Genomic DNA, 27,996 nt, shown 5'->3' with positions numbered 1-27,996 from the left:
ATCTAACAAAAACATAACTGAGTTTTTTGTAAAATGTCCTTATGCCTCTGCCAAAAGACCCCCGTTTTTCCTTTGCGTAGCCTTGCTATACAGAAATGGCTTGTTGTTAATATAGATCCTTGGTTGAGCAGATTTGCACCCGAAATCACAGGTACTGACCTCCGATTCATTGGAGTTTACCAACTTAAACATCTCATTAATTTTTAACGCGGCCAACTGAACGATCGTGAAGTCACTTTTCACAGGAGAATTCTCAAAGATTTTCATATAAGGAAACTTTTAATGAACGAACGCAAAAAATTATGATATTGCGTTCTACTCTTTTCCTTCTTGTCCTAGGCCTTTCGGCCTTTAAATGGACAAATGCGCTCCCAGTTGAAATTGTCGATTTAGAACGTATGAAGACGTCGATTGTCGATTCATCAAAGGCAGCAGAGATTATAGACAGCGATATCGATGATAAATTAGAAGGTAAGTTATCGAAGATCATTTGGGTATTTCTATTGGAGTTACGACCTTGTAATTTTGCATTGCCAACATTTTAGGCCGATAATTTCATACGCTTGTTAGAAATGAAAATTGTTTGTTTCATTAAGAAAATCATGTTGTCTTTTTTAATTATTAAGGCTTGATTATTAAGAAGTTTGGGAAAAATTACTTAATAACGATAATCCTAAACCTTTTCCGGAAAACTGTGCATTTTCCTCGATCATTCATTGCCTGGCACTAGCATGGCCAACTTTTTAGGCCGACATTTTCATACTCCTGTTAAAACTGAAATTTGTTTGTTTCATTAAAGATACCATGTTGTCTTTGTTAATAAATATAGCTTGATTAAGATTTTTAAAAATGACATCATAACGATAATTCCAAAACTTTTCCAAAGACATTTGTTCTTTCCTCGAAAATTCATTGCCTGTCATTTAGCTTCGTCCTAATAAAGACGAATTAGTTTCGAGAATATGGTCAGTTGTTTTAATTTTACCCTTTGTGCCCGAGGGGTTTAGAGAAAAAACAAGAAAATATTTGCAACTTTGATAAATGTAAAATAGAAAAATTCTGTAAATAAGGAATTTACGTATGCCGACATTTCTCTTGTCTTTTTAATGGCCTAAAATCTATTGTTTTACATGCCAACCATAGTACATTTAATAAGGGGAAATCTTTTTGCGGGGTTTTCTAGTAAAGGAACGGAGCTAAACGCTACCTATATGGTGAACTCGGACAACAATTCAACCATATTAATTCAATTTTTTGCTTATTTAGCGTATTGCTCATTTCAATTCAAATTGTCTCAGATTAATTTTGCGCAAGATACACAAGTTTGCTAGAGAATTCTAAACTTTTGCTACTTTGTCAGAATTTGTTGAAGAATTTCAATTTTAGCGACTCCTTTTCCCCCAAAGATTACTCCCACTGTGCCCCTGCGTCAATGCATTTTAAAGGAAGCTGCCAGGCTAGGAAAATTTCCCGCGACTCTGGCCTCACATGAAGGTTTTGTTAAAAAAATATATAACCAGAGTTATTTTTAAAACCTCTTATTTTGTAGATGCTGAATCAGAAAAGGTTGATGAATTTGAAGATGTGAGTATCTCCATTTTTTATTTTTATATGCAATTGAAATTTGGTAAAAATACTGCTTTTAGCCCAGTCTCCTTTGCGCCATTTATAGACAGTATAAGGTTAAAATTGAAGAACTTTCTGGATAACAAGCAAAATTATAGATCTGTTTACAAAATAAGCATGATAAAGATGTCGAAGGATAAACTCATAGATAATATATGCCTTATGTTCTTGAAATCCGAAGTCTATTTGACACCTCAATCTGAGTTGCAAGGCGAATCTGGATCCGAAAGGCTTCTTTCGGTATTTGCTTTGCTTTCATGGTATTCGGACACATAAGAGTTGTTTTGCTTTGAGGCTAGATGGAAACGAAAGAGTAACGTCAAGAAAATATGTTCAGTAAATGTTTTACATTGTTATCAGTAGTGAAAAAAGCTGGGGTTCAACTTTTTGAAGGATAAAGTTTTTGAAGAATCCAAATTATAGTAATTAAAAGCTTAAGCCTGTAACTAGCTCTCGTTGCAAGATGTACCAGGGAAAGCTCTGAAAATCAGATCATGTCATTGACACAGCTCAATGTAATTTTTTGAATTATACTTGGCGCGTTTGCCCCCGTAAGGGATAGAGCACAGCACTACTTACAAAGCCATATTACTGGCTTTATATTAAAATGATCATTGATGATTTACAGGATGCTGACTCGGCTAAAAAAGCCAGTGTGCCCGATTCACCAAGCACGGTAGTTGCTACTGAAGGTGAAGAGAGCCCAGCAAAGAAACAAGAGGTTTTGGATGACAAAAAGGAAACTGATGCCAATGAGAATCTCATGAGTGAGATAAAAAAGGCCAAAGATGACTCTGATGACGTAGGAAAACGAGACTACGGCTGGGGTGGTCACGGAGGCGGTGGTCACGGAGGCGGTGGCTACGGAGGTGGTGGCTACGGAGGCCATGAAGGAGGACACCATGGTTATGGTGGATATGGCCACGGGGAACACGGTCAACATGGTCACCACGAACACGGACACGATCATCACGATCATGGGTAATTTGGCTTTATGCTTTACAAAGTCAGTCTTATTTTTTTGAAGGGACAAATCTATTGTCATTTCATTTAAAAAGCAATGGGTGTTGGACGTTTTGGGTTCTGCTTTTTTCCAGAGAGAATTATGTCATGAATACAATCCGTATGGTGTTTAGATAGACTATTAATGATTTATCTTAGTTCCCATTTAACGTTAACTGTTGCGCAGCTAAATAATTAAATAATGTCCTTTGTAGGTTTATGGTCTGGAGGTATCTTGTATCAGGCTTAGAAATCATTTGTTCATTTTTTTCGAGTTGTCCAATGTTGGTTAATCTCCGTTGAAAAAAAATATCCGAGATGCAAGATTCACTGTATTGAGCTTCTTCAAACACTCTTTTTCCATTGAATTTTTTAGTAACCAGACTACTCATTTTATGCTACTTCCAAGTATCAACCATTGTACTTTCTTCGCCGCCATTTCCCAACATTAAGAAGAAAAGAGTTTATTTCCATTATCAAATTTTGCCGGTGGCATGCGTTTTGTTAAATTCATCCACGTTTTATACGTTTCATTGCCTTTTTCGGGACCCGCGTAAAATTGGAGTGGGGCAAGCCCATAGCCACACTCCAATTTTAAGTGAAATATATTTTTAATAATTGGTAAACAAATTTTTCTGCTAAATGACACCTGCGTTTTACATTTCAAGACGTAGCTTCTTTAGTTTTGTTTTCATTTCGTTTTTCATGAAGTTGTAGCTTAAGTCTTTCTATCACTTATTTAATTTTAAAAATCCTCCTTGCAGTTACGAATTCTACGAAGAGTATAATGATCATGAAGGTGGTCATCATGGCGGCCACGGGGGTGAACACGGTGGTGGCCACGGAGGCGGCTACGGAGGCGGCCACGGAGGCGGCCACGGCCACGGACACGAGGGACACGAACACGGCCATCATGGGCACCATGCTGGATATCATCATGAATGGGGTCATCATGACGAAGGAGAGCATGGTGGTCATGGTGGATATGAACATGGCGGACATGGAGGTACAACATATAATATACCATATATATGTAATCATTTTCGAATATTCATGCTCAGAAATTTCGTTTTTAGAGAAGATCACTATTGTCTCTTCTCAGATCTCTGAAGTTTACTGTTATGATAATTAAGTATGTTTCATGTACCGATGCATTTCTTCAGCCATACAGTTTCAAGAGCTATGCTCTCCTGTAAATCTGCCTAATTGATGTCATTTGTTTTGGGTTCCGAAATATTTTAGTCTTCCCTTTAGCTGGTAAATTAAACAGTATTTTGTGAAGGAAACAGGGAAACTTTTGTGGTACAAACTAATAAGAACTATGTCTACCTACCCTTTGGTGTTTAAAAGGTACAGAAGCTTTAGTTTCATATAAACACTTACATAGGCCATGACTTATAACATGTGAATGAATTGGAGAATTTTGGTCAAACTGTTGGATCTGAAGAAAAACTAAAATATTCAAAGATTTTTATTGCTGCGTTTCTTATGAATTAAAAGCCTCCTGAAAATAGGAATTGCTATCTGCTGCTCCACAAAATCTCCAGCTTACAGATCCACAAGTACTATAACGATTTAAAAAATTACGCTTTGATAATTTGAGGCCATATAGAATCTCAGGCTTTGTTCGTTAGTGTGTTATTCAAATGATCAGGATATAGGAAACAGTTAAAGAAAAAATTGTGATGGTTGTGGGATTTTTATCTTGACAAAGGTTCAATTAATGACCCCGGGGCCTTGTCAGGGTAAAGATCGAGCAGCGATCATGATTTTTCTTGCTAGATTTTGGTGCTTCCCGGTCTAATAAATTTTTTTAAGGGAAAATACCTAGTCCTATTTTAGATGTTTATTCCTCAGATTTTGCCAGCTAGTTAAACGACAAATGTCATTGTGATGTGATAATTAGAGATATTTTCCTAACTTTAGACTTCAAGCTTTACTCCCTTCCATTCCCTCTATTTCACTTTTCTTGTAGAAGAAACTTGTGTGTATAACAGCACTATATTTAATAACACAGTGACGCAAATTAGAAAACCTGAGCTCAATCAAAAGGACCCCAATCAAAAAGTCCCCTGATCAAATGCACCTAAAACATTTTCGTAGACCATGTTTCTAAGATTGCGCTCAAGAAGACATTGTTTTCTTAAACTTTGAATGTTGAGTAAAGCTCAGGCCCTCAAACTAACGAGAAAATAATAGTTATTACATCCTGCTATTGCGTGTGACATTGCCACTTAACGGGTCCCTAAGAGCCCACTTGTTTTGTTGGGACCTCCTTGATTTCTGTTCAAAGGGTCCCTGTCCCTTTTTTCTGAGGATCCAAGATGCCTCGGTTGCACCACTGCACATACACATTATGCAAAAAGCTAAAGCCTGGAGTGCCATGACATCTTCTTTACTTTATATAGGAGGACACCATGGCGGTGGCGGCGGTTATGGAGGATACAAGAAAGAGGAGATCAAAACGGAAGACGCCGGAAAGGCCAAAGTCAAGAAGCAAGACGACAAAAAACAAGACGACAAAAAGCAAGGAAAAAAGGAGAAAGCTAAGGAGGCAGCCGAAACAAAAAAGGCAGAGAAAGAAGATGAGAAGGAGGTTGAAAAGACTGAAGAGAAAGCACACGCTGCCGCTGTCCCTGTCCAACAACCAGGTCAGCAGGCCCAAGCTAACTCTTTAAACTGGGGAAACCTTAAGTTGACTGCCAATGGCAAACAAGGGGCAGCTTCGACTCCTGTAGACCAGTCTCGTGAAAATGGGATAAAAAACTGGTGGAAGGTTGGTGATGGCCATGTGCACTGGGGACATGACCATTGGGGATCACCCCATCATGTTCACCACGGTGGCGGTGGATGGGAATATGGGCATACCGGAATGAAACACGGACATGGCCACTTCAGGGACGAGGTATACTTTAATTTCTATCGTCACCAATATCATTAAATTCAATTTATTCTAAACATGAGTTTCTGTAAGGCAATTCACTGGGGCCCTACTGTTTGGGTCCTACTTGCAATGATTACTTGATATGATCCTCGTCACACACAATAAGAAAATCTTTGTATTTCTAAAGCTTTTATCCCAAGTATCTTTGATTTATCAGTTTCTAGAAGATTGCAAATTTCAGAGCACAAATTAGCAGAATATATCAATTTTGTAACAAATTCTAATTCGATGTTATCTTTTTAAGGTACCTGATTGCAACGACCCTGAAACTGCTACTACCAACAAACGATGCCTACATGGAGGTTTTGGCCATCATGGAGGCGGCTACGGTCACCATGGAGGCGGCTATGGTCACCATGGAGACGGCTACCATTTTGTCGATCATGGCAGCCATCATGATGATCACCATGGAGGACATCACCATGACTTCCACCTCAGAGGTAGATCCTCACCACATTCATGAGACTAGTCTACAGTGGCGAAGGCGGCGTCACAGGGGACTCGAAGCTGCTAGTTATCATTGCTCCCCATTTTTCTCTGCAATGGACATTTTTGAACAACTTTTTGAAGATACGTAGTGTTTCTGTCAATCTGTTGAAACATCAGGCGTGGCGCCGCCGTTCATGGGGAAATTTACTGTAGTTGATGAATCCTACCGAAGATCTGTTTCGGACTGCTACCATTCCTCTTATTTGCTTACATGTTATGATATTGAAATTGCTTATTGCGACTGTTCATCGATTTCTCACCTACAAAATCTTAATGAGGACCTTCAATTATTTTTGTTATATTTTAGCATAACATCGATAATCTGTTCGAAGATATTGTCAAGTTTGTTGATTTACTGCGAATTTTGCATTGCAACTAATTATCTTGCTTCTCTCAAAGGACCATGGACTTTCGGATATGACGATTTCGGCGATGACTGGGCTGACTGGGATCACAACCACCACAACTTTGATCATCTGTCACATCTTGAGCACCCACATGAGGAGCATGGTGGTCATGGATACGGCAAGGATGATGTCCCAAATGGCGATGATGCACAGAGTTCCAAGAAATTCCACTTAGTACCAATCAATCCATACTATGGTGGTTGGGGCTTCCCTATCAATGGGGGCTGGGGACACGGACGTGGACGTGGACACGGACAGGGTGGATATGGAGTTGGATACTGGCCAGGCAGCTACGGAATCGGGCACGGTCACCATGGCTTCGGACACCACGGTGTTCTCGGACATTTCCCTCTAAGGGGAGGATGCATTGGTGGTTTGTACAGAGATAACATCAAGAAAGGAGGTAAGGGTGCAAGAAGATGCCTGTTTGGAAGAGTCGGCAGTCCATTAGGTGGATGGTATGGTTGGGGATCATGGCCATGGGGTGGTTATGGTGATTTTGTTGGACATGGCTCTTTTGGTGGTGATGTTGGAAGTGGTCATCATGGCTACTTCTATCGGGTACTTCCAGTTTTCGGAAGACGCAATGCCCTTTTCGGAAAAGGTGGCATTCCCAATGGACAAGAGGAACAGGCTGGTGCAAGCAGCAGACAGGGTGTTGTGTATCCTTACGTCGGATATGGTCCATGGGCATCTTACCCATGGTGGGCTGATTGGTGGGGCGGTCACGGCCACCACGGATGGGGAGCTGGTAACGGAGGTCACGGTGGAGGTCATGGTGGAGGTCATGGTGGAGGTCATGGTGGCGGTCATGGTGGCGGGCATGGTTTAGGTGGATTCGGTCATGGCGTCGGCCTTCATTGCAGAGACATTATTCCAAGTGACAAAAATGACAATGCCAAATCAAAGAGATTCTGTGTCCCAATTGGATATCACGGAGGATACGGCTGGCCTTTCTGGCACGGATATCCTGGAGCAGGGCTTGGCATGTATGGCTGGGGATGGCCATGGTACAAATCAAAGGTGCCAAAAGGCGAGCAAGCAGCCAAAGAGTCAAAGAAAGTTGAGGAAAAGCCTGACAAAGGCAAGAAGGAAAGCGAAGACAAGGCGAAAGATGTAAAGGCAACTCAGCGTGATCAAATTCCAAATGCAGACCACAAGCCAGAGAAAAAACAGACCATTCATGTTGGTTACGGATACGCAAGTGGCGATAACTACCGCCTAGGATATGGCTTTGGCGGCATGGGTGGCGTTAATGGTTTCAATGGTCATAGTAGTACTAGCGCTTCAGGTGGCATGAATATCGATGATGGTCACTCAGAAGGAGCATTCAAGAAATCTGAAATGCCAACACAAAAAGAAAGCGCTCTTTTGCCAGAAAGCGATAAACAGGTGGGCTTGATGTATTAATCTGTTTTAGCTTATCTTGAAAGACTAATCGCATAGAATCGACTAACTTCGATTCATCGTCGATTAACTGGCCATTTAATTTTTCGATACCATGCTCTTGAGTGAAAGGATCCAGTATACCAGGTTCTCGTGAAAAAATCAGAAAAACGTAACATAAAATTGATGTTTTGTAAAATGCTATGACAGTGTCGTCAAAACATGGCGACCAGTTTTCATTATCAGCATTCTGATCGCGTAAAAGTTTTTATATAGATAACTGCAATATAGCCATTTGCCCACTTGAATTGTTCCAATAGATACTGACACTTCAATTGCAAAATTATTTTTAAGCAGGTAACAGCCACCAAGCGACACTTTGGCGGTGGCCATATGGGTGGTGAAAACAACCCAGGATTTGGCTATGCCATGCCCTACGGTCACCCTGTCACCCATCCAGGTTTCACCACTGTCGCTTGGCCCGGACATGCAATCACTACAAATGATATCAAAAATATGATCCCCAAAGCACCTGTGAAAGTCAAGAGGCAAATCATGGGCGGAGCAGAGAACTTCCCTGGAATGATGCCAATGGCTTCGGAGCAGCCATTTCCACAGGAACAGGAACCAGAGATGATGGGGCCTAACGGATTCCCCGACCAAGCTGGCAGCGCACTTGTGAACGGACCTAGTGATGGCTATCCAAGTAAGAAACCTTTACTACCCTCTGCTATTTTTTTCTGCCCTTGAGGTGAAACCTAATTCTAACCGTTTAAGTAATTTGGCGCAAAGGCAAGTTTTTAAAACGCCCGGAGGGGTACTCCAATTATGGCCTAAAAGGGGGGTCTAGTCAAGGTCAGAGGGGACCAACGCAAAAATTTTAAAAAATTACCCTCAAGTGGTAGTATTTTGTGACAGTATCCCTCAAATGGTAGCATAAAAAAAGAAATTATGTCCTTGGTAGCATCCATTTTTGTGCTCCCCTGGTCCTTTTTGACAATTTTCTTCACAACTAACTGTATCTCAAACACTATCTCACTACACTACTTACGTTAAAACATTATCTCAAACACTATGCTTAGACTATTCAGAGTTAATGGGCAGGGAAACTGGTATTACATCATCGAATGTACGCAGAAATCAATCAACTGAATTGATATTTCATCTAGGATTTCGTTTATAGCTATAAAAGGACCTAGAACATATACTTTTAATTAGAACCAGAAGCAATCAAGTAACTGTTTCTTATTTTTGCTAGCTTTCCCAAGAGCATTTATTCCAATGGTTCCTAGACCAGAGATGTACCCGCGTATGTTTGCACCAGGCTATTTCAACTACTTGAGAAATGACGATTCGGCATTGGAAAACTAGAATTAGCATAAATTTTAATAGCAAGGTACATATCCAATTGATTTTATATTAAATAAAAGCCCTTTGATTGTTTGAAAATTCGATTATTCCCTTTAAACTGTAATAGAGTCAGTTATGCTTTGATTTCCAATGCTTAAGTGTCACAAACATTAAAATTAGAAAACCTGTAAGCTATTGTAGGTGAAAATGTTAAAAGCAGTGTTCATTTTCTAACCATTTTTAACCTTACTAAACAAGCTTTGATTAGTAATTGTAATGCTATGCTATTTTGCAAATTTTTGATATCATCGTATTTACACATAAATATCGATGTTATATTCCATCAAAATGCTGGCTTAATTTTATGCAGTTGAAAAGAAAATTAAAATGAATTTAATAGCTATACGTGCTTGTTAATAAAGTATACCTTTCATTTAATATTTTTTCTTAATTTACCGTCGCATAATTTCATTGTTTAATTCACGATTTAAATGCGCAAAAATCATCATTGTATTTCAGCTCGCAAGGTATATAGCTTTTGAAGTTTGTCAATTTTACAGGAACGACTCAAAGATTAAAAGGAACATTTTATTCCATTTTAGGCCCATACTGAATGTAACTTGACAAGATCACTGGACCTTGTTGGTGATATTTCTTGATTCTCAAGAGAACATCCGACGAAACTGGTTTCGATTTCAAAGAAAATTGGAAAAATTATGATAAAACTATTTAACGTTTTACGTTACTAATAGATTTGACATGTTATTGCAAAGAGGGCAGCCCGCTTGAAGGCCAACGTAAACTGCAAATTATTTATTGAAGCTAGGAACGAATATATACTTTATTTAAGTTGAGTAGCTATATGACAAAGTATTGCTTGCTTGGAATTGGTTTTTGAGAAAGTCACGTTTGTTTTAAAAGAGGCAGATTATAAGAATGACTGACTTGCTTCATTAAAACTATGGCCTACTGAGGCTGCCTGCCCTCTTTGAAATCCTTAATGTAGATTCTACGCAAATTCCAGCAACAACCAAAAGTTCCGGACTACTGTTTATATTAGAACATGGAATTGTGATAAATCTAGTGTTTTTCTTTCTTCCACTCTCTTTTAGGGAAACAGTTTTTGAACAGATAATCTTAAGTATGACTCAAAATATTTGCTTTTTCAAAGCCATTTTAAACAGAGTTTTACAACATTCACCGAGTGGGTGTTTTCGAAGCAGGGGGGTGGATTATAGATGCTATTAGTGTGACATAGATTTTCGACTTGGAATTCCCCTATCACACAGAAGGCAATATTGCAAAGGTTGTTCCATGGACTATGGCTAAACATTTATGCTATATGTATTGATCCAACAGCCACAGCTAGAGTAAATTCTGAAAAGTTATTCTAAGTAAGCACAGCCCCAGATACATTCACAAGGCATATTGCTCTTTCTTTAAGGTTACATAAGGTCCTATTCATGCCCCTATTTAGTATTTCAGCTTAAAATATTATTTAGCAGACAAGCATTTTCGTTTTTCGTTACAAATTCATGTCGAGAAGTTCTCGCATGAAAGGGTTTGACCACGAACACTTTCATTGACGACATAAGATCTGGTCCAAGGCCTAAATGCTGATTAGGCCTAAATAGCAAGATAAATGCGGGCGTAATCATTGAAGTACAGCCTTCCTTATTTTTGTAGTTCATTGAGACAGAAACTCCCAGTTCTCTAAGGTTCTGCCCTCACACGCCTACCCCTAATTTTTCCGGTTTAGATGGAAATTTCTCTGTGTAATATTCAGTGGCGTTTGAACAGCTTTGGAAGAAATTTTCTTTGCCCATTGTTTGCCCCTCCCCAGTTTTTTCAAAAGGTTCTATTAAAATTCAATGTTTTCTTTTTAAGCTGTTCAATCGTTTTTTGACTCTGTTAGGGTAACTCTCTCTCTACTTTGCTCAAAGCGATATCTGTTTGGTGTATTTTGCCCAAAAGAAAACCTATCAAAATTATTTTGTAAACCATTCGTAATTTTGACTTAGGCTTCAGACAGACTTGTTTGTTGCTCAATCCTTCCACCGTCCCTCCCCCGCCCCCTCCAAGCAATGTTGTTTGTTGAGATTTGGTGAAGTAGCTGCAAATCGTGTGTGTGCAAAGATTGTATATAATACCAAGATCTCAACAACATTGCTTGAAGGGGGGAGGGGGGTCAAATACAATTCTAGTAGATGACTGTCAATAAATTTGTCCTGATTTCCTCATTGGTCTCAATATATTTTGTGCAGGATTGTAGAGGCCCTCATAAGCGTTTTAGTTTATAACCAAGGTGAACATAAATTTAATTTTGCCTCCTTTCTGTAGTTACCAAGAAAAATTCATTCTTGGCAATCATTTGAACTCTATATCTGTTATATATTATCACGAAGATGCACCTTCTTGGAGTGGGGTGAGCAGGATAAGCCCAAACCAAGATCTCCGTATCCCATTGAAAACCCTTTTCGCTCTAGAACCCAGCACAGGGAAATACCAATACTATCCCAGTATACCATGGCAATCTACTATTGCTTATCGAAATTCTATGATTTGAAATTCTGTGGAACAGAATGATTTGCTTGATCTCAGGGAAGTTGGGTTCAAGACATAACTACAGTGCCGTCGGCATAAAATTCATATTGGGGGGGGGGGGGGGGCGCTGCATATTGTATTCATTCTCATTTAGTACACTGTTGTAAAGGAAATATACTACAGTCTGGCATTTATTTGGGGGCTCAAGCCCTCCCCCCAGCCCCCCCGGTTCCGACGGGCCTGAACTACTATGGAAAAATTTTATCAGTTAACTTTACAAAACTATTAGCCTTTTATTTTTAGAAGTATAGTTCTTCTGTTGAAATTCTAATGTCGATGACGCATTATTGTTAAACAGATAAAACTCAAGGGGGTAACGGACCAAAGTTACCTTTAGTTAAATAACAAAGGGTAATTTTTGTTTGTTATTTTTCCTAGGGTACGAAGCTGCTCGCTATGTCACTCATAAAACTATTTGGCATAATGATAACAGCCTTGATAGAGCTGTATCAAGGACATATGTATCTAGGGGGCGCTAAAAGTCGGTGCCTTGTAGCTAATTTCGAGCCACCATGTCACTTCTTTACATTCTAGTAGTTCGCAAAGTAATAGATAGCGTTGGCCCTATAGCTGAAAGCTTGCCCCCGGCTAGTCCCCCCCCCAGATTTTTAAGGCTTGATTCGCCAATGATGATATTTATTGTTTTAATTTACCATGGTAAGTTTTGATTGCATTGTTTTGATTTTTTGAAAGCAAAAGGTCCCTTGTAAAGAAACCGTTACGCAGCTCCTCCATAGCAACAATCCAATTCAACTTACTATCAATAGAACAATCAAAGTTGAAATATATGGCGCGAGTTTGGCTATAAAACCAAGTTCATGGATTTTCTTGTAAAAGACCTGGATTGAAGCATAAATTTTTTAAAGTTAGTATAGCAGGTAATAAATTTCTTAAATTGAATGAGCAAAAAGCTTAGTGAGTTTTCTAAAAACGTAGCTTTTTACCTAATTTTCTATTTAGGCCATGAGAGAAAGATTTCACGTGGTTAAACAACTAGGCCTTAGAGTTAAACACAAATACTTTAGCTTTTCCGAAACCTGATCTTTCGACTGAAAATGGATTAAATTTTTGATTGAAAGTTTTTGGATAAGAAAATTCAAAAAGGGCATAACTTAGTAGCTTTGAAAAGTCAACTTTAAACCCGTACTTTCTCAAGTGCCTTTATCCATAAAGGGAAATTAAGTTTTTATTCTGAAAGTTTTAAAACATTGATTGATATTTATTTCTATACAATCCATTAGAAATCTTTTGAAACAAGTGATTTTGCAAGAAAATCAAGGAATGTTTTTCAAGGTACAGTGACTGAAAAAGGGTAGGATGCCAAAGTACCAAATTTGTAAATAATTTTCAGAAATTTTCCCAATTTGCTAAAATTTGTAAGAAAATATTGCCCTTATCCTCTTTGCCTCATTAGAAAATAGAGCTTCCACTGTGCTCCTGGATCTGCTAAATCTTGTCTGTTAATCTGTTAAAGAGATGAAGGGCCCTATGAAGATTTTGTTGAATGGCCTAGGGCTTCCCAGAGCTGCTTTTTTCCAATGGCAATTTTACAAAAGTATGAAGTTTGCTTAAAAGCAATATATACCAATCAGTAGGAGGGCCATTACATTCAAGAGGACAATCATTGTGCTTTCCATCTTGGCTAGAAATAAGCTGCTTTACATCAGAGTGAATTAAGTATTTTGGAACCAATATGTCCCTTAACAGATTTATCAACAATATACAAATCAGATACAAGAAATTTATGGATATTTATTTATAATTATTATACATGGAAAATTTTCATATTTTTGGGAAATTTTTTGAAAAATAGTGAAATGAATACCCCATAAGTTCTTGGCAGAAAGGACAAGGAAACTTGTTTTTGTGGAAATTAGCTCTTCAAACAACCTTTTAATTTTTCTATTCAAGCAAATGAAACTATATCAAACGGAAACATGTTCAATATAGAGCTTGAATTAAGGTCAAGGAAGTATTAAGGATAAACTATTATTGTTTCTTTCTTTGTGTGTATGCTCTATAACAGTTAGTGCTCCTAAGAAAGTTTTTTTCCTTTTTTTGATTTGAATCCCTCCAAGGTAATTGATTAGTTATACGAAACAATATTTGTCAAACACATTCATTTTTAAACTTTATTTATTAAGAAATATCCTTATTCATCACATGCCTCATTTAAATACAATTTCTCATTTGCTGTCTCAATGACCATATAGTTTGCCCATTCACCTTATGTCCCTTGTTGGTAAATGCTGCAGCTGTTATAGATTCGTTAATTCTGAATTCAAACTAAATGGCACAAAGAGGAACTGCAAAGTAAAGTTACTATACCAAAATGTGTCTGCGATGTGTTATGAGTTGGCATCAAAAGAAGTTGAAGACAGTTTTAAATGTCAGTAACAGCTACAATCATATCCAGAAAGATTTTTCCATGCCCTGACTTTTATATTTGATTTTACATTTTATTTTTGGTTTCTTCTGTAACATTATTTGTCTGCTTTTGCCTTAATAAACAACTTGGGAAATTTCATAGAATATGGCCAGCCCATCTCCTTCAAAAAAGGCCAAAAAGAATCAAGATGCCAACAAATATGTTACCTGGCTGCTGGCCTCAATTGCTAAAGTTAAGGGCCAGAAACAGAGACCAGATGAGGCAAGGATTTGTCGTGTTATGAATCTGTCATATGGGATACCAGAAGATGAAGCATTAGTGCAACTTGGACTTGCAGTTAAGTCTGGCGCTGTACTTCGGCTAGAATCAAAAGGGAAGTCATCATATAAAAACCCAGCCCTCCATGTTGGTAGTTTGCTCAAAGGTATTTTTTGTTCCATTAAGCTGTATGAATTTCATAAACAAACTTAAATGTTTTTCTTTTCTAAAGTAGATGGAATTATATGCAGTTCTACCAACTTCATCATCTTAAGTGTTTGTTTTTAACATGTTTACTGCTCAGTATACTGTGGTGAGTAATAAAGAAATATATATTTTCTGCTTGTATGTAGGACCAAAATTCATTGAACAGACAGGAAGATAATGATTACTGATGAAATTTTGAAGCTTTAATTATATTAATTAGACGTTTTGCGCACAACCCTCCATCAATGGTAACCATCATTTTGCAAACGAGGTTCTATCATAAATTATTGAAGACAAATCCAAAAAAGTTTATGAGCAGAACCAGAATTATTCAAAGTCTTTTTGCTAATAAAATATCCAAAGCTAAGTATTAAGATTGTGCAACATTATTGCTTCTGTCTATGTAAAGATTTATTTTTTTTATGTGAAGCATCAACTCCTCAGAAAGAAGATGTTAAAGAAAGGGGAATAAAGATCAAAAAGGAAAAGAAAAGTTGTGATGGAAAAAAGTCATTGACTATGTCTGATTTCTGTGGTTTTTGCAAAGGAACAAGGGAAAAGAATCGTTATGATGAGGAAGAAGATTTGCTGACATGCTCAGAATGTGGAAATAGTGGTATGTGATTTATTTTCTATTCTCTTTTACCTATTAAAAACATCACAAACATAGTTTGACGAAATTCTTTGATGTCTACTTTAATGTGAAAAACCTACAAAATGTCATGTGTTATGTTCTCTTTCTTGATGATGGTGCTGTAATTTGCCAAGATTTCTTTTCAAGAACAATAGCACATTTTGTTCTAGACCAATCAGTGGGTTTTTTACAAAATGTCATTAGCCAATCACCTGCCTCCATTTCAAGCTTGTTTTTTCCAATGTTTCAAATCAAAACACAGTTTCTGTGGAGCAAGACCTACCCACATACTTTTGTTCAGAAAACATTTTACCTTTTTTTGCAAAAAAGTTTTTTTAAACTTAGTTTGGTACAATTCTCAGAGCCCTAAGCAGAAGCACAAATGGTTTGTACAATATCTATAGTGAAACATCACCTATTTCCCACAACCATCCTGCCGCCAAAGATGCCTACCCTATAAACTAACTCCCTATGAAGCTTTTATTAATTATACAAGAAAACATTTGCATCTTTGCAACTCATATTTTCAAATTGTTCTGTTTTATGGGTGATGGCAATTTGAACACAAGGCCAAGACAGAGATTTTTGTTCATTTTTACAAGACATGTTCTTTCTTGAATCCGTTTGGGATAATACCCAAACACTATTTCTCTTGTTTTTGATATTAATTTTCTTATCTGTAGGGCATCCAAGTTGTCTGCAGTATTCAAAGGAGTTGACATTGAGGGTTTCTAAAGAACCTTGGCAATGCATCGAATGTAAATTGTGTGCAAAGTGTAAAGAGCAGGGAGATGCGGTGAGGATACCATTTCTTTTAATCTTCCCAGGTTTCAAAAATCTAGGGCAGGCCCTTTGTACTGTAAGTGAACAAACTTTTCCAAACAAGGGACGATGATTTTACTAATTGCGAGTGCCCTTTACTAAAATTTGGTTTCATACAGGCAGCTTCAAAATCGTATAGCAACGTCACAGAATTCTTCTTCAAAATATTGTCCTGCCTATTCCAAACATTTTTTCTTCGAATTTGGACGGAACATAAAGTCATTCCCTCCGAGAATGTCAACATATATACAGCATTGATATAGCCGCATGCAAATGTATCTGTGTTCCCTGTTTCTTGGCTGTACATGCACACATTTCCCCTTTTTCCGTCCAACTTTATCTAACCTTTTTTGATGTAAAATGCCAAACCACTCCTAATGTGTACATTCACACATTTGCTTTTCTTTGTTTGTTTTTTTATTTGTAGAATTAATTTTCACAATGATGATTTCAAATATTTTATAAAGGTGTCGTTTTTTATAGATAAAGAGTTTGTGTGTATTTAGCATGAACTCAATTCAATCAAGCTTTGAAAAATAACAACGTCCAAATGATGAATTTCAGAAACATTCTCGAAGCTCTATCTTTCAGCCTGATGTCGATAATCGTGTGTATTGATCCTTATCGTTTTCCCTATACGATTTAAAAACTGTCTGATGTCCTTAATTAAATTTGTATTATATTTTATCAGAATTGTGTTGTTTTGTATTGCAGGCCAATTTACTTTTTTGTGATGCATGTGATAAGGGCTGTCACATGGATTGCCTTGACCCACCGATGGATGAAATGCCTACAGGTAAATATATGTTTAATTTGCAAACAATTCCCCAAAATGCAAGATAATGTCTTTTATTCTGTAAAAAGAACTAGTTTTTATTACCAGTCTAGGGCAATACAGCATAAAATAATGCGTTGAGGTACAAAAGTCACTTTTGTTTACATTTATTTATTTGTGGTTCCAACATGACCACGATTGGCTGTCTCAACCAGGAGCCAGTTACATTTTAAGATATGCATCTGTTAGTGGACCCTTTTGGTGTATAGAACTAGTTAGTTCTAAGCTGCTTCTCCGAATTTCACTCTTAATGCGATAATCAGGCAACACTGATGACCTAAGTATTTCATATACGACTATCATTTGCGACTTGACGTTACTACGAGGGCTGTTGGACGAGATATCATTACGCCATTCAACGTAATCACTAAATTTTGAGGTCGTGTTCTATTGCCAAATTACTCAAGTCTGTTTTTCCTTATAACTATCCTTTCCTTGTTATTAGGTTTCATAGTTTTGTCCTTTCCAGCCTCATTTGTTTCTCTGTTTCAAGAGAGAAATTCGTATATTATCCTTTTGTTTTTGTTATGGCCTGGTTGGTTATTTAAACTATTTGTATTTCAAAATTAGGCAGCTGGGTATGTCGAGACTGTGACAGTGAAAGAGACGGCAAAAGACGAAGGAGCATCGCAGTGTTATGCACACCTCCAAGAAAGAGAATTCGTCAAGCGCTATCGGAAAATGGTGATTGCGATGGTGGCGATAAAGAGAATACGAGGTAACCTTTCTACGTGGACTTACGCCAGTTTCTGTACTGCAATGATCAATAGAGTTCCAAACTGATGACGTCATAAAATTATATTTCCAAATATTGGAAATTTGACTGTATAGCTCGAAAGAGCATTACGAAGCAGAACGGTTCTAAACTGCTACTCCGAGTTTCAGGCTTGATGCAATGATCAGTTAACTTGTAGTTTTTGATACTTATGACAACCTAATCTAAACAGTCCAATTGTAAATGTGAGCTCTTTTTAAATAAAGTTTATATTTTTTTAAATCTAGTCTTTGTCCCACACCCGGATGCGATGGCTCAGGTCACGTGAGAGGCACATACGGAACACATCGGAGGTATTTGATTCGATCGAGGCTATATTTTCTCTACGTGCGCATATAAAGGCTGTTTATTTTATTCTTTAGGAAGCGAAACGTTCATTCGATGCATTAATTAACGTTGATTTTTCCTTGTTTCTTTCTATGGTAGTAAAAGAACAATTTTGATAAATTTTTAAAACTTTTAGAAATGCTCTTTTTTAAAGGTATTTTTTGATGGTAAGAATCTAGAATGGGCTCTAAATAGAGCAACAATTTTCAACCTTTCAAGCATATTTAAACCTTTTTGTTCGGCACTCCTTAGAGTATTAAATGTCAGAACATTGATAAAAAACTCTACGCTAGGAAATATATATACCCAGTTATGGATCGAAATAGGCCAATCAGAAACGCAAGCACGTGACTGTTGAGGTTGCACAATCATTGCTGCTTGCCTATAAACTTTATCACAAATGGAGTGAAAACAAACTTCTTTTGTCTTAAAAAACTACTCTCCTTTCATATTGGCGAAGAAGGTTCACGGTATCAAAAGGTTATATGGCTAGGTAATTGAGATACTTTTTAAATGCGAAGAAATAGAAATAGAGAAAAGGAAAGGTCAAAAGGTTCTGACATTTGCCCCCCCCCCAAATTATTTAGGAGCGAGGGAAGTTTATTATTAATGACAAAATACCGATTGACATTCTGACTGTCCGGTAGAGCCTCATCAAGACGCTTATGCAAGCTATTGTTAGTGGAAAGCACATTAAGTAAACTTGCACTGTCTGTCTTGTGCTCATTATATTTAACCGAAACTGTGATGTAAAGGCGCTTAAATTCCTTTTTGTACTAACGATTTAATACTTTCGTAACGATTGATTCAAAGCAATGTTACCGACAATAGAAACTTTGGGGGTTTACGTTGTAATGTGTCTTGACTATTTCTATGATTCCGCTATAAGGGTTGTTTTCGTTTGATATGATTTATTGGTTTCGTTTTTTGTGTTGAACGTGTATTTATATGTGCGAATAACCAAATTAAATGATTATGCAAAGATTGTTAAAGACAAGGCTAGAAATCAATGGTGTAGGTGAAAGTAATTGACTTGCAAAAGTTGCTAAAAATACACATAAACTTTTATTCTGGAAAACCCTTCAAATATTCACACCATTTTTATGAATAGAATTCGAAATTATAGCTCTATAGACCTGCTCTAACAAATTATTCAGCAATTTTTCTGTTTTCGGTTTTTACATGGCAGTATACTTGCTTGTCCAAAAGCAAATACAGACACGCCCAAAAAGCGACCGCAAAAACAGAAACTGCCACAAACACCAAGTGAAATTGGACTGCCCAAAATGACGAGATTACCGCCAGGTAAGGATATCTTTAGTAAATGTCTTTGTTTTTTGTCTGCCTTTTGGTGATGTTCCAAGGCAAATGTTTTGAGATGTGCCTCCAAATTTTCCAGAGATTCTTTTTTCTAATACCTACTGTTGATTTTCTGAGCCTCCTAACCTTATCAAACTACCCCTGTATTTTCTAATCCTTTTTCCACCTTTTCCAAGAATAAAAAAAAATTCACCCTGATGACTCATATCTTCATTTCTCTTTAGAACTCCGCATTTCTCCGATTAATAAGTTAGTTCTTTAAGATTCTCCATGACTGCCCTAGAGCTGTATGATGTCACATTAAATTACCTACTGTCTCATGAAACCTTTTCTATTTGAATTCAAAATTATCCTTTGTCAACGAATTGTAACAACTTACAAATAAGTGGAATTGTGTAAGATTACAATTCTAGATTTGCACAGAAATATGATAAAATACAATCGATAAGTTGCTTTTGACACGGTGAAGATACAACGGGGTGGTTTTTGGGCCAATAGCCCTTACATTACTCAAGAAAATATTATATTTGGGTCATAAAAGAATGTCCTCTGCTTTACTACCATTAGGATCTCATTTTTAAATCAGAGTTTTAACTGGGAGCATGATTTCTGCGGAGAAACCATTACAGCAGACTTGAGGCCATTTCTATAGGAACACGCTTGGAAATGGGATGAAACATGCAGTATTGAAGAATTATCGGACACTTTATTCTTAAATGTATTATGCAATGGAAGCATGCTAGTTGATGCGTATGTTTCCCAACAGCTAACTCAGAACCTATTCGTGTCAACAGGAGTTACTGAAAAGGATGTAGAGCTGTTTAGGAAAGCCCAGGAGAAAGTCCATGCTTCGGCTCTGAACCGCAGCTCGGGGAGACCGGCTGTTTCAAATCCAAATGGTCGATATCCTCCATGTATTGAGTTTGGAAAGTGGGAGATTGACACGTGGTATTCATCGCCTTATCCGCAGGAATATGCCAGGTAAGCTCATTAACGAATGTTTATTTGGATAGGGGTAAGTTAAGGCTATGTACAAATGGTAAGGTACGTTAAGGTGAGGTGAGATAAGTTAAGGTAATGTAAGGTAAGGTGAGGTGAGGCAAGGTAAGGTAATGTAAGGTATAGTAAGGTAAGGTTAGGTAAGGTAAGGTAAAGTTAGGGAAGGTTTGGAAAGATTAGGTTAGGTTAGGCTAGGCTACAAACAAGTTACTCTATTTTGAAGCTGGGTACTGCAAAAAAATTTTATTAATAACCATATATACTAAAATTTTTATTAGGCAATATTTACCGGAAAATTTCCATTCGAGCTCCGAAAAATCTTGCGACTTTATTTTGAGATTGTCTTTATATTAAGGAAGCATTTGTTTCTTGCTTTCACTTTTAAATTGCATCATGCATTTTAATATTCAGTTTTTCTCATTTTATCTCTTTTTAGTGCTCCAAAACTCTACCTTTGTGAGTTCTGCCTGAAGTACATGAAAACACGCAATATACTGAAAAGACACCTCGTAAGTTGCATTTGCTTAATACAGACATTCCTATCACGAGGTTTGGAAGTAGTTCGAATTACCACTGTTTCATCAGATCACAATACAGGGCATTTCTGTTAAGACCATAAAGTTGAGGCAAACAAGGAAGAAAATCGCTTGCTACCGAACAATTAGGCATCCCAAGCAACCAAATAATTCTATACGATTTCGTCCATAAAAAGTCGCTAAAATTCCCGGAGCCTCAAACACTAATTTTGCAAGTAGTACCTAACAAAAAAATTCAAATTTTGAATTTTGTAGATTTATGTATTAGTTTGTTTAAGTAATATTTGATGTTAAGCTTTTAGCTCTAAAACTTTGATGTGGTTCGTTCATTAGTCATCTAAACAGAAATATAAGTTACCTACCAACTCTACCAAGGAATTTCGTGGGTTTCCTAAATGGTTCTGTCGTATGAAGTTTCATGCCAAGATTTCATTTTTTTTGGATTTTTGCTAATTTGTAGTATTGCTTTAGTTCATCATTTTTCTTTACGAAGATGAAATGTCAGTGGTCCCATCCACCTGCAAATGAAATATACAGAAAAGATGATTTGTCAGTTTTCGAAGTTGATGGAGCTGTCTCAAAGGTGATTGTTAATGCTTTGATTAACCCGTGTTTCTTGCTTTATGCAGAATACGCCAGGTTTTAATGTGAGATCTTTTGGTCTCCTTACTTTAAGGATGTTTGTCATAGGATTATCAATCAATATCTATCAATCAAGATTTTATTACTGTAAATATCTTTAATTGCTGGCCTGAAAGATCTTTAATTTCAAAGTAAGAATCCCATGTTAAAGTGAGTAGCAGTCGATCACGATATTGTCTCCTTAAGACTTTTTAAATGCTGAAATAAACATGACATCATCACTGAAAATTGTCTTGTTTTTCGTTTGGACTTTACAACGTAGTTATATACTTACTTTATATAGATATAGATTTTTTATCTAAGAATCGTTAAAACCCATATGCTTATAAAGTTAAAAGAAATGCACAGTGGAAATAAAATTATGAGTAGATTTGCGTAGTTCTGTTTTTTACAAGTTGTTTTTCTTTCATTTTAGCTTTATTGTCAAAACCTCTGTCTTCTCGCAAAACTGTTCCTTGATCACAAGACCCTTTATTATGATGTAGAACCATTTCTGTTTTACGTCGTGACCAAAAACGATCGAACTGGTTCACACCTAATTGGGTATTTTTCAAAAGTTAGTAAATTATGTATTTTCATCAATTATTTGTAATTTGGTTTTTACTTTAAATCATTTTGTTCAGGTTTTGCCATTTGTTGATGACGTTGATGCCATTTGCCTTCAAGTGGTCCAGTTTTTTACATGTTATAATCAATAAAGGGGTCCATAATCATTTTTGGCATTAGGTAGTGCGTCAGTTTTGAGAGCCTGCTTTAAGTTGTCTGTCAGGCACGCTGGCGTTCTGCTTGTTCGTTTAAAAGAACAATTGTTTTGGTCTACAATGCAGAATTTGCACCCCGCTTACCCAATTTCAGGATGCATCGAAACTCTACCTTTTAGGACAATGAGCACGGTGCCAATTTGCCTTTTATTCATTTAAAGATTCTGTGCCTTGGACTTTTTGTCGTGAGCTCATTTTCAACTCTCAACCTTCTATTAAGAGTAACAAATGATCAGTCAAAAAGTTGCCCACTCTATTTGGCATAGTTTTTTTTGCTTTTTTGATGAAATCCAGGATGTGATGAAATGCTATACCTTTCAGGAAAAGGCATGTCAGCAAAAATACAATGTATCTTGCATCATGACTATGCCACAATACCAAAGGCAGGGATTTGGACGTTTTCTTATAGATTTCAGTAAGTCAGTTTCTAACTACTAGAGCGTTTTACTGCTAGATTCATGTAGCTTTTCAATTATCATAGTTCTTAGAACCTTTTTAATGATCAAAAACCCCTTAAAATACCTGCATATTAGCAAAAAACAAACTAAAGTTGAAAAGACAACGAATTAGCAAAAAGTTAAAAAAATGCTCCCCGGGAGGGGTTATGTGAACAAGCCCCATGTCATCAAAATATTTATTCTCGCGAGTTAAAGGAGCTGACGATAAAGAAGTAAAGGCCATTAGAAGGAAAAGTTGCAAAGCGGCTAAAGCACGTAACATTTAAATCTGTATATGATTTCGCAATGCACGGAGAGGCGGCAGCTCAACGGATAGACTCTGACGTTTTATACACTAATGAGTGTCAGACGAAAGGCTTTTGTATGATTCAAAATATTCGCTTTTTCAAAACCATTTTCAAAGACTTATTCAGACAGGCAAAAGAAAACGAAAATTTTCGCTCTAAGTTACCTCAAACTTTGCTTCTCCAAGGCTCCCTATCAACTATCAACTTCAATTTGACTAAGCATTTGCTAATGCCTATTCTATATTGTTAAAGCCCCAAGATTTAAAAAAAATTGGTTTGTGCCTTTTTGTGTCTTTTGCAGTACCGTAGTACAATTTTTTATCTTGAATTTCTAGGTTATCTTTTGTCACGAATCGAGAAACAGCCAGGCTCTCCAGAAAAACCTCTTAGCGATCTTGGATTAGTGACATATCAAAATTACTGGAAAAGTGTAATCGTGGAATATCTTCATGGAAATGTGAATTCAAAATTGCTGTCTATAAAATGTAAGTCTTTCTGTAGCCCCTATATAAGCTAAAATATTCTGCTGCCGTATTCAAGTATGTTTGTAAGTATGTAAAATATATCTTCAAGTATGTTTTCTTGCCTGCCTAACTTGATGTTGCAACTTCAATTTATCGTGGTTTAAGATAAAAGAGAGGCTGAAATCTTGAAGTGGTTGAGATATGTGAGAGGCAGCATGTTGAAACAGGGTTGTGTATGGAAAATTAGAAAGCAATTCATCAGCATGTCTAGACTCAACTTTTTTCATCGTGTTTTTCTTTCCTGCCACAAGAAACACTCCTTTCAACTTCTTTTTGACCGAATTCCTGCAATCAAAACTGTAAACATTAAATTCGGTTCGTTATCATTACAGAGAAGTTGCTTGAGTTTTATTCACCTTAATCAATACACTCTTAAGAAAGCCTTTGCCTTAATTGTTGCTTGCGTAAATTTTCGTAGATTTAATGAATCTGCGCCATATTCGTGTTGTAAGTTATGCTTTTATTGTTATCTTCTCGTAGCTATCAGTGAGTCAACGGGTATGGATCCACATGACATTGCCTCTACTCTGCAACAATTGAACTTCGTGGAAATTAAGGACGGAAAGTAAGTATATCTTTAAACAAGTACGGACACAAAGAACAATGATACTAGGCCCGCACAGGTACGTGTGGCGTGGTGTTCTCAAGGCCGGGCCTTATCCGAACGAGAATGACCTCATCCGAAGCTCGACCTCTCTACTAAGCGGCATGCTTCTCGATTTTCATCTCACGATTCATGCATATGCATTCCTTCAATTAAAGTTCTATACAATTTTTCTTTAGGTTGACAGTGGTCATTAACCAGAAAGTTATGAATGAGCTTTTAGAGAAAATTCGACTTCAAAAGAGAATCCCTGTCGATGAAGACCATTTGCGATGGACACCCTTGGTCCAAGCTGGTAACAAAGACACTACTTTGGAAGAACACGAGTTAAGCAGCGATGAGAATGAGTCTCAGCCGAATAATTCTGTGAATAATCACAGCAAAGTTCAACATTCAGATGAAGAAGACGCTGGACTAAAGACGAGAAAAAGGAAGAAGAAGTCAAAGAAAATGCCATTGAAGATTGATTCAGAAGAAGATACTGAAGATGAGAAGGTATGATTTGATAGAGAATATTTGTTATGTTGCTCTCTTGAAGGCATCAATCGTGATAAAAGGAAAGGGTATACCTTGAAACGCCGAGTCACGATTTTCGAGCTGCATTTCAATTGGCTCAGCTGTGACTGATCACATGAAGTCTCCTTGTACTGATTTGCAAAACAGGCCCAGTAAATAACCAGTTATAAACACTGGTTTTCCAGAGTCACATACAGCTACAGTGATCACACCCAAATAAATGTCACCCTGCCGAAGACGCCTGTAATACTTTATCATGACTCAGTGCCTTTAGTAACTGTTTGTGAAAATGTTTGATAAAATCATGAGTTAAAACGTAGGGATCTGAGGCACAGGGCGTTATGTAGATTGTCTCCAAACAAACGTGGCATTTATAGCAAAATATTTTCAAGTAAAGTTTAAATCATTGAGGGACGAAATGAAACAAGGAATATACGCGAGCGTTCTTCCTTCGAGATTTACAAGTTTGCTTTTGAACAGAAAGATATATTTCTTGCATATATTCTTAAAAAAAGGCTAAAATCTTAATTTTTTGCTGAAAAGGTATAACTGTAACTAAAGTGATATTTTCCTCCCTTTGGAATTTTTTTTGAGACCTTCTACTTAGATTCCTATTAAATTTCCTTTTTTGTTGTAAATTATTGTCTTAATCTGCATTTTAAGTTGTTTTGCAATCTTTTGAAATAAGACTGTATAGGTTACAGTTTAAAGGCCTTCATGATCTCCCTGAAATATACTGAATGCATTTTATCTGGTTAATTAATCCTAAAGGCAATCGACTGATTCTAAAAAGACTTAAGCAATCTGTAAATTAATAATAGCCAATCAGTGTGTGTATGAGTAGTACGTCGCTCACTGATTGGTCAACTGTTGATTGACAGGTGGCTAAAGCCACTCAAGTATCCGTCGATTGGACTTTAAGCTAGGTAATAGTAATTCTTCAGAGTAGAAACTGGTAAAAGGTTGTGTATTTGTTTATCTTGAAATGGCATTTTCTTTCTAGCAAACTTTAGCTTCTCAGAACCTTGAAGCAGCAGATACATATGAAGAATCTCGAAGTAAAGGCGAATTAAACCCCAATGGATATATTAAATCTGACGAAGAGTCACCTAAAAAGGCACAGAAAAAGAAAAGACGTTCTAAAACTGAAGACAAAAATAATCTATTAAATGATAGGGTATCGTATCAAAGCGAGGATGATGAGATACAGAGAATAATAAACAATAGACCACCATATATAGAGGACTCAGAGGCCCATGAAATAGTTTGCACCAAAGATAAAGAAATTAAGTCACGTGCACTTGAAACACCAACCCAAGCCATAGAAGGGCTGAAATATGCGGTACGAGATTCTCCCGGACTTTGGAAATCAGATTTAGATCCGGTTGATTTCCCTGGACTAGAAGCGTCCGCTTCTAATTTCTTTGAGATGAATAGGTTATCAGAACAAATTGCTGCTACTGCAGATTCAGTGACGTCAGAGGGGGATATAGATGAACTTCTTGGAGCTGCATCAGAAGCAGAGGAGAAAATGAAACAAGAGAGAGCTGCTGGAGAAGTTTGTGATGCTTCATGATCCAGGATTTACGCTTTCTTGTTTTAACATGTGTTTAATCTTATGGAAATTTGGTGCGCTAAGAATGATCAAGCAAAACCCCGTTTTGTAGAACCACGCCAAACAAACGTCAAATGCCAGGAACGCTAAACTAAGGATTTCCCTTCAATTTTTCCTGATGAGCAATTGATAACATCACAGTACATGTTTTTTCTTAATGAATTTCGTTTTAAACTATAACCACATATGATGCTGTCATTTTGCTGCTAGGTTCTTTGTGAAAGCAGTAGCAACAGCACAGCAAACAAGTTTAACATCAGCTAACCCTGATATGCATGAGCATATATTTTGCGGTTACTAGCTATGTCTCTATTCTGTTACCCTGCTTTAAGTCGCATGCTTTTGAACGGTTTCCCGGTTTTTTTGAAGTACCAAGAGACCCTTTCATTATGGGCGCATAAGCCTACAGTAAACACCCGATAACTCGAACATCCAAGGGACCAGTGATGTGTTCGTGATAGCGAATGCTCGAAATATTGGGGGCATTTTTATTTGAAGGTATCGGTAAATACGATATCAGTTCGACTAAGGGAATGCTCGAGTTACCGGGGGTTCGAGTTATCGGGAGTTTACTGTATTTTGTAAAGAAACTTACGTAACCGCAAAGTAGGAGGTGTTTTGAAACATGGTTAAGTGGTAGAAGAATGTAATGCCTACCCTAAAGCAGTAGTTGCTATGAAGTATGGTCGTATAATAGGCAACTTCCCAATACATTTTTATGTTCAAGACCAGTCGATAAGGGAAGATTCTCGGAGAATGGGTAGCTGACATATTTTGATTCATGTTTCCATTTCCCCCTCCTTCCTTTCTTCCTCTTTATTGGCCCTGGATAAACGCCGTTAAGCCAGGTTGTAGTGTAGCTTATTCCTGTCAAAGGTTTTATTACGTTATTTTTAAAGGTTTTATTAAAAGCAAGTTATGTTTTAAAGGATATCTATAATAATTTTGTAACACATCGCTTTTAATTGCCGTGTAACATTAAGGCAACGTCTTTGTATTTCATCGACGTTTTATTTATCAAGGAAATGATCTTACTTCAAATTGTGGTGTATCAATAAACCTGAATCCTTATAATTTATTGTTTCGATGAAAAGCTGCGGTTGAAGTGGATAGGTAAAAATAACATTATCTATATGGATATGTTTGTATTCATCTGACTTCAGTTGAAAGGAATTCAATTAAGGCTATTTATTTACTTAATTCAGTAAAGTTTTATAAAATAGAATGTCATTTTATGATGATAATTTAAAACATGCAGTTTGTACGATTAAAAAACAGGTATTACATATACATAAATCGAACCGATAATTACAAATACTTTTAAACGTAAGGATAACTATAAAGAATATTTAATTCAATATTATATGAAAGAGCTGAAACAAAAACATTTGATGTGAAAGAAAAGACCAAAATTGAAGCATAAATAATGGCAACTTGGTTCAGAACAGTCTCCTAACAAGTACAAGGGAAATTAATGGCAAAATGGCTTTAGCTTTTTTATCTTCACTATGAAATTAGATTGCCAACATGCTGTTGTAAACTCATGCCTGCCCTTGAGTGAGGCATTTTTTGGGTCAAGAGAAGACCATGCTTTTATTATTTGCAGCTAGGTTTTGCCTTGGTCGCCCCTTTTCAAAAGAAAACCAATTTTTACAAAAAATTACCCTGCCTTATTTTTT

At 37.0% G+C, this 27,996-nt stretch overlaps 2 protein-coding genes across 6 annotated transcripts; both read left to right on the top strand.

Annotated features, from left to right (window-relative positions):
• Window positions 1-195: 195 nt before the first annotated feature.
• LOC135695865 (uncharacterized) lies at window positions 196-10,283 on the top strand. 4 transcript variants are annotated; one of them, XM_065215070.2, is made up of 10 exons: window positions 196-471; window positions 1,550-1,584; window positions 2,255-2,607; window positions 3,393-3,634; window positions 5,037-5,533; window positions 5,817-6,012; window positions 6,461-7,860; window positions 8,212-8,560; window positions 9,113-9,250; window positions 9,807-10,283. In XM_065215070.2, the coding sequence occupies exons 1-9, from the start codon at window positions 303-305 to the stop codon at window positions 9,223-9,225; spliced, it is 3,354 nt and encodes a 1,117-aa protein (XP_065071142.2). In that variant the 5' UTR covers window positions 196-302; the 3' UTR covers window positions 9,226-9,250; window positions 9,807-10,283. The 4 variants fall into 4 exon arrangements, with proteins under 4 accessions (XP_065071142.2, XP_065071134.2, XP_065071160.2 ...); XM_065215062.2 differs by having other exon boundaries at window positions 8,209-8,560; XM_065215088.2 differs by lacking the exon at window positions 5,817-6,012 and having other exon boundaries at window positions 5,037-5,279; window positions 8,209-8,560.
• Window positions 10,284-12,479: 2,196 nt separating this feature from the next.
• On the top strand, window positions 12,480-27,765 carry LOC135695888 (histone acetyltransferase KAT6B). 2 transcript variants are annotated; one of them, XM_065215108.2, is made up of 17 exons: window positions 12,480-12,673; window positions 14,339-14,621; window positions 15,093-15,278; window positions 15,980-16,092; window positions 16,833-16,914; window positions 17,524-17,671; window positions 17,956-18,021; window positions 19,245-19,360; window positions 20,170-20,356; window positions 20,811-20,883; window positions 21,404-21,493; window positions 21,968-22,108; window positions 22,635-22,728; window positions 23,394-23,543; window positions 24,063-24,147; window positions 24,366-24,681; window positions 25,706-27,765. In XM_065215108.2, exons 2-17 carry the CDS (start codon window positions 14,342-14,344, stop codon window positions 26,276-26,278), a joined length of 2,700 nt encoding a protein of 899 aa, XP_065071180.2. In that variant the 5' UTR covers window positions 12,480-12,673; window positions 14,339-14,341; the 3' UTR covers window positions 26,279-27,765. The 2 variants fall into 2 exon arrangements, with proteins under 2 accessions (XP_065071180.2, XP_065071173.2); XM_065215101.2 differs by having other exon boundaries at window positions 12,481-12,686.
• The last annotated feature ends 231 nt before the right edge of the window (window positions 27,766-27,996 follow it).

This window comes from Rhopilema esculentum, chromosome 17 (assembly GCF_057945365.1).
Source record: "Rhopilema esculentum isolate cy_ngs chromosome 17, ASM5794536v1, whole genome shotgun sequence".
Lineage (NCBI taxonomy): Eukaryota > Metazoa > Cnidaria > Scyphozoa > Rhizostomeae > Rhizostomatidae > Rhopilema > Rhopilema esculentum.
The sequence above is the reverse complement of the archived record's forward strand: the minus strand, read 5'-3'. Positions and strand labels throughout refer to the sequence as shown.

Excerpts from the sequence above, each read along its gene's own strand:
- LOC135695888 (XM_065215108.2), top strand. The coding sequence starts at position 14,342 with ATGGCCAGCCCATCTCCTTCAAAAAAGGCCAAAAAGAATCAAGATGCC. Across the intron at positions 14,622-15,092 it reads TGTTGGTAGTTTGCTCAAAG|CATCAACTCCTCAGAAAGAA; the intron begins GTATTTTTTGTT and ends TTTTATGTGAAG. Across the intron at positions 15,279-15,979 it reads CTCAGAATGTGGAAATAGTG|GGCATCCAAGTTGTCTGCAG; the intron begins GTATGTGATTTA and ends TCTTATCTGTAG.
- LOC135695865 (XM_065215062.2), top strand. The coding sequence starts at position 303 with ATGATATTGCGTTCTACTCTTTTCCTTCTTGTCCTAGGCCTTTCGGCC. Across the intron at positions 1,585-2,254 it reads AGGTTGATGAATTTGAAGAT|GATGCTGACTCGGCTAAAAA; the intron begins GTGAGTATCTCC and ends GATGATTTACAG. Across the intron at positions 3,635-5,036 it reads TGAACATGGCGGACATGGAG|GAGGACACCATGGCGGTGGC; the intron begins GTACAACATATA and ends TACTTTATATAG.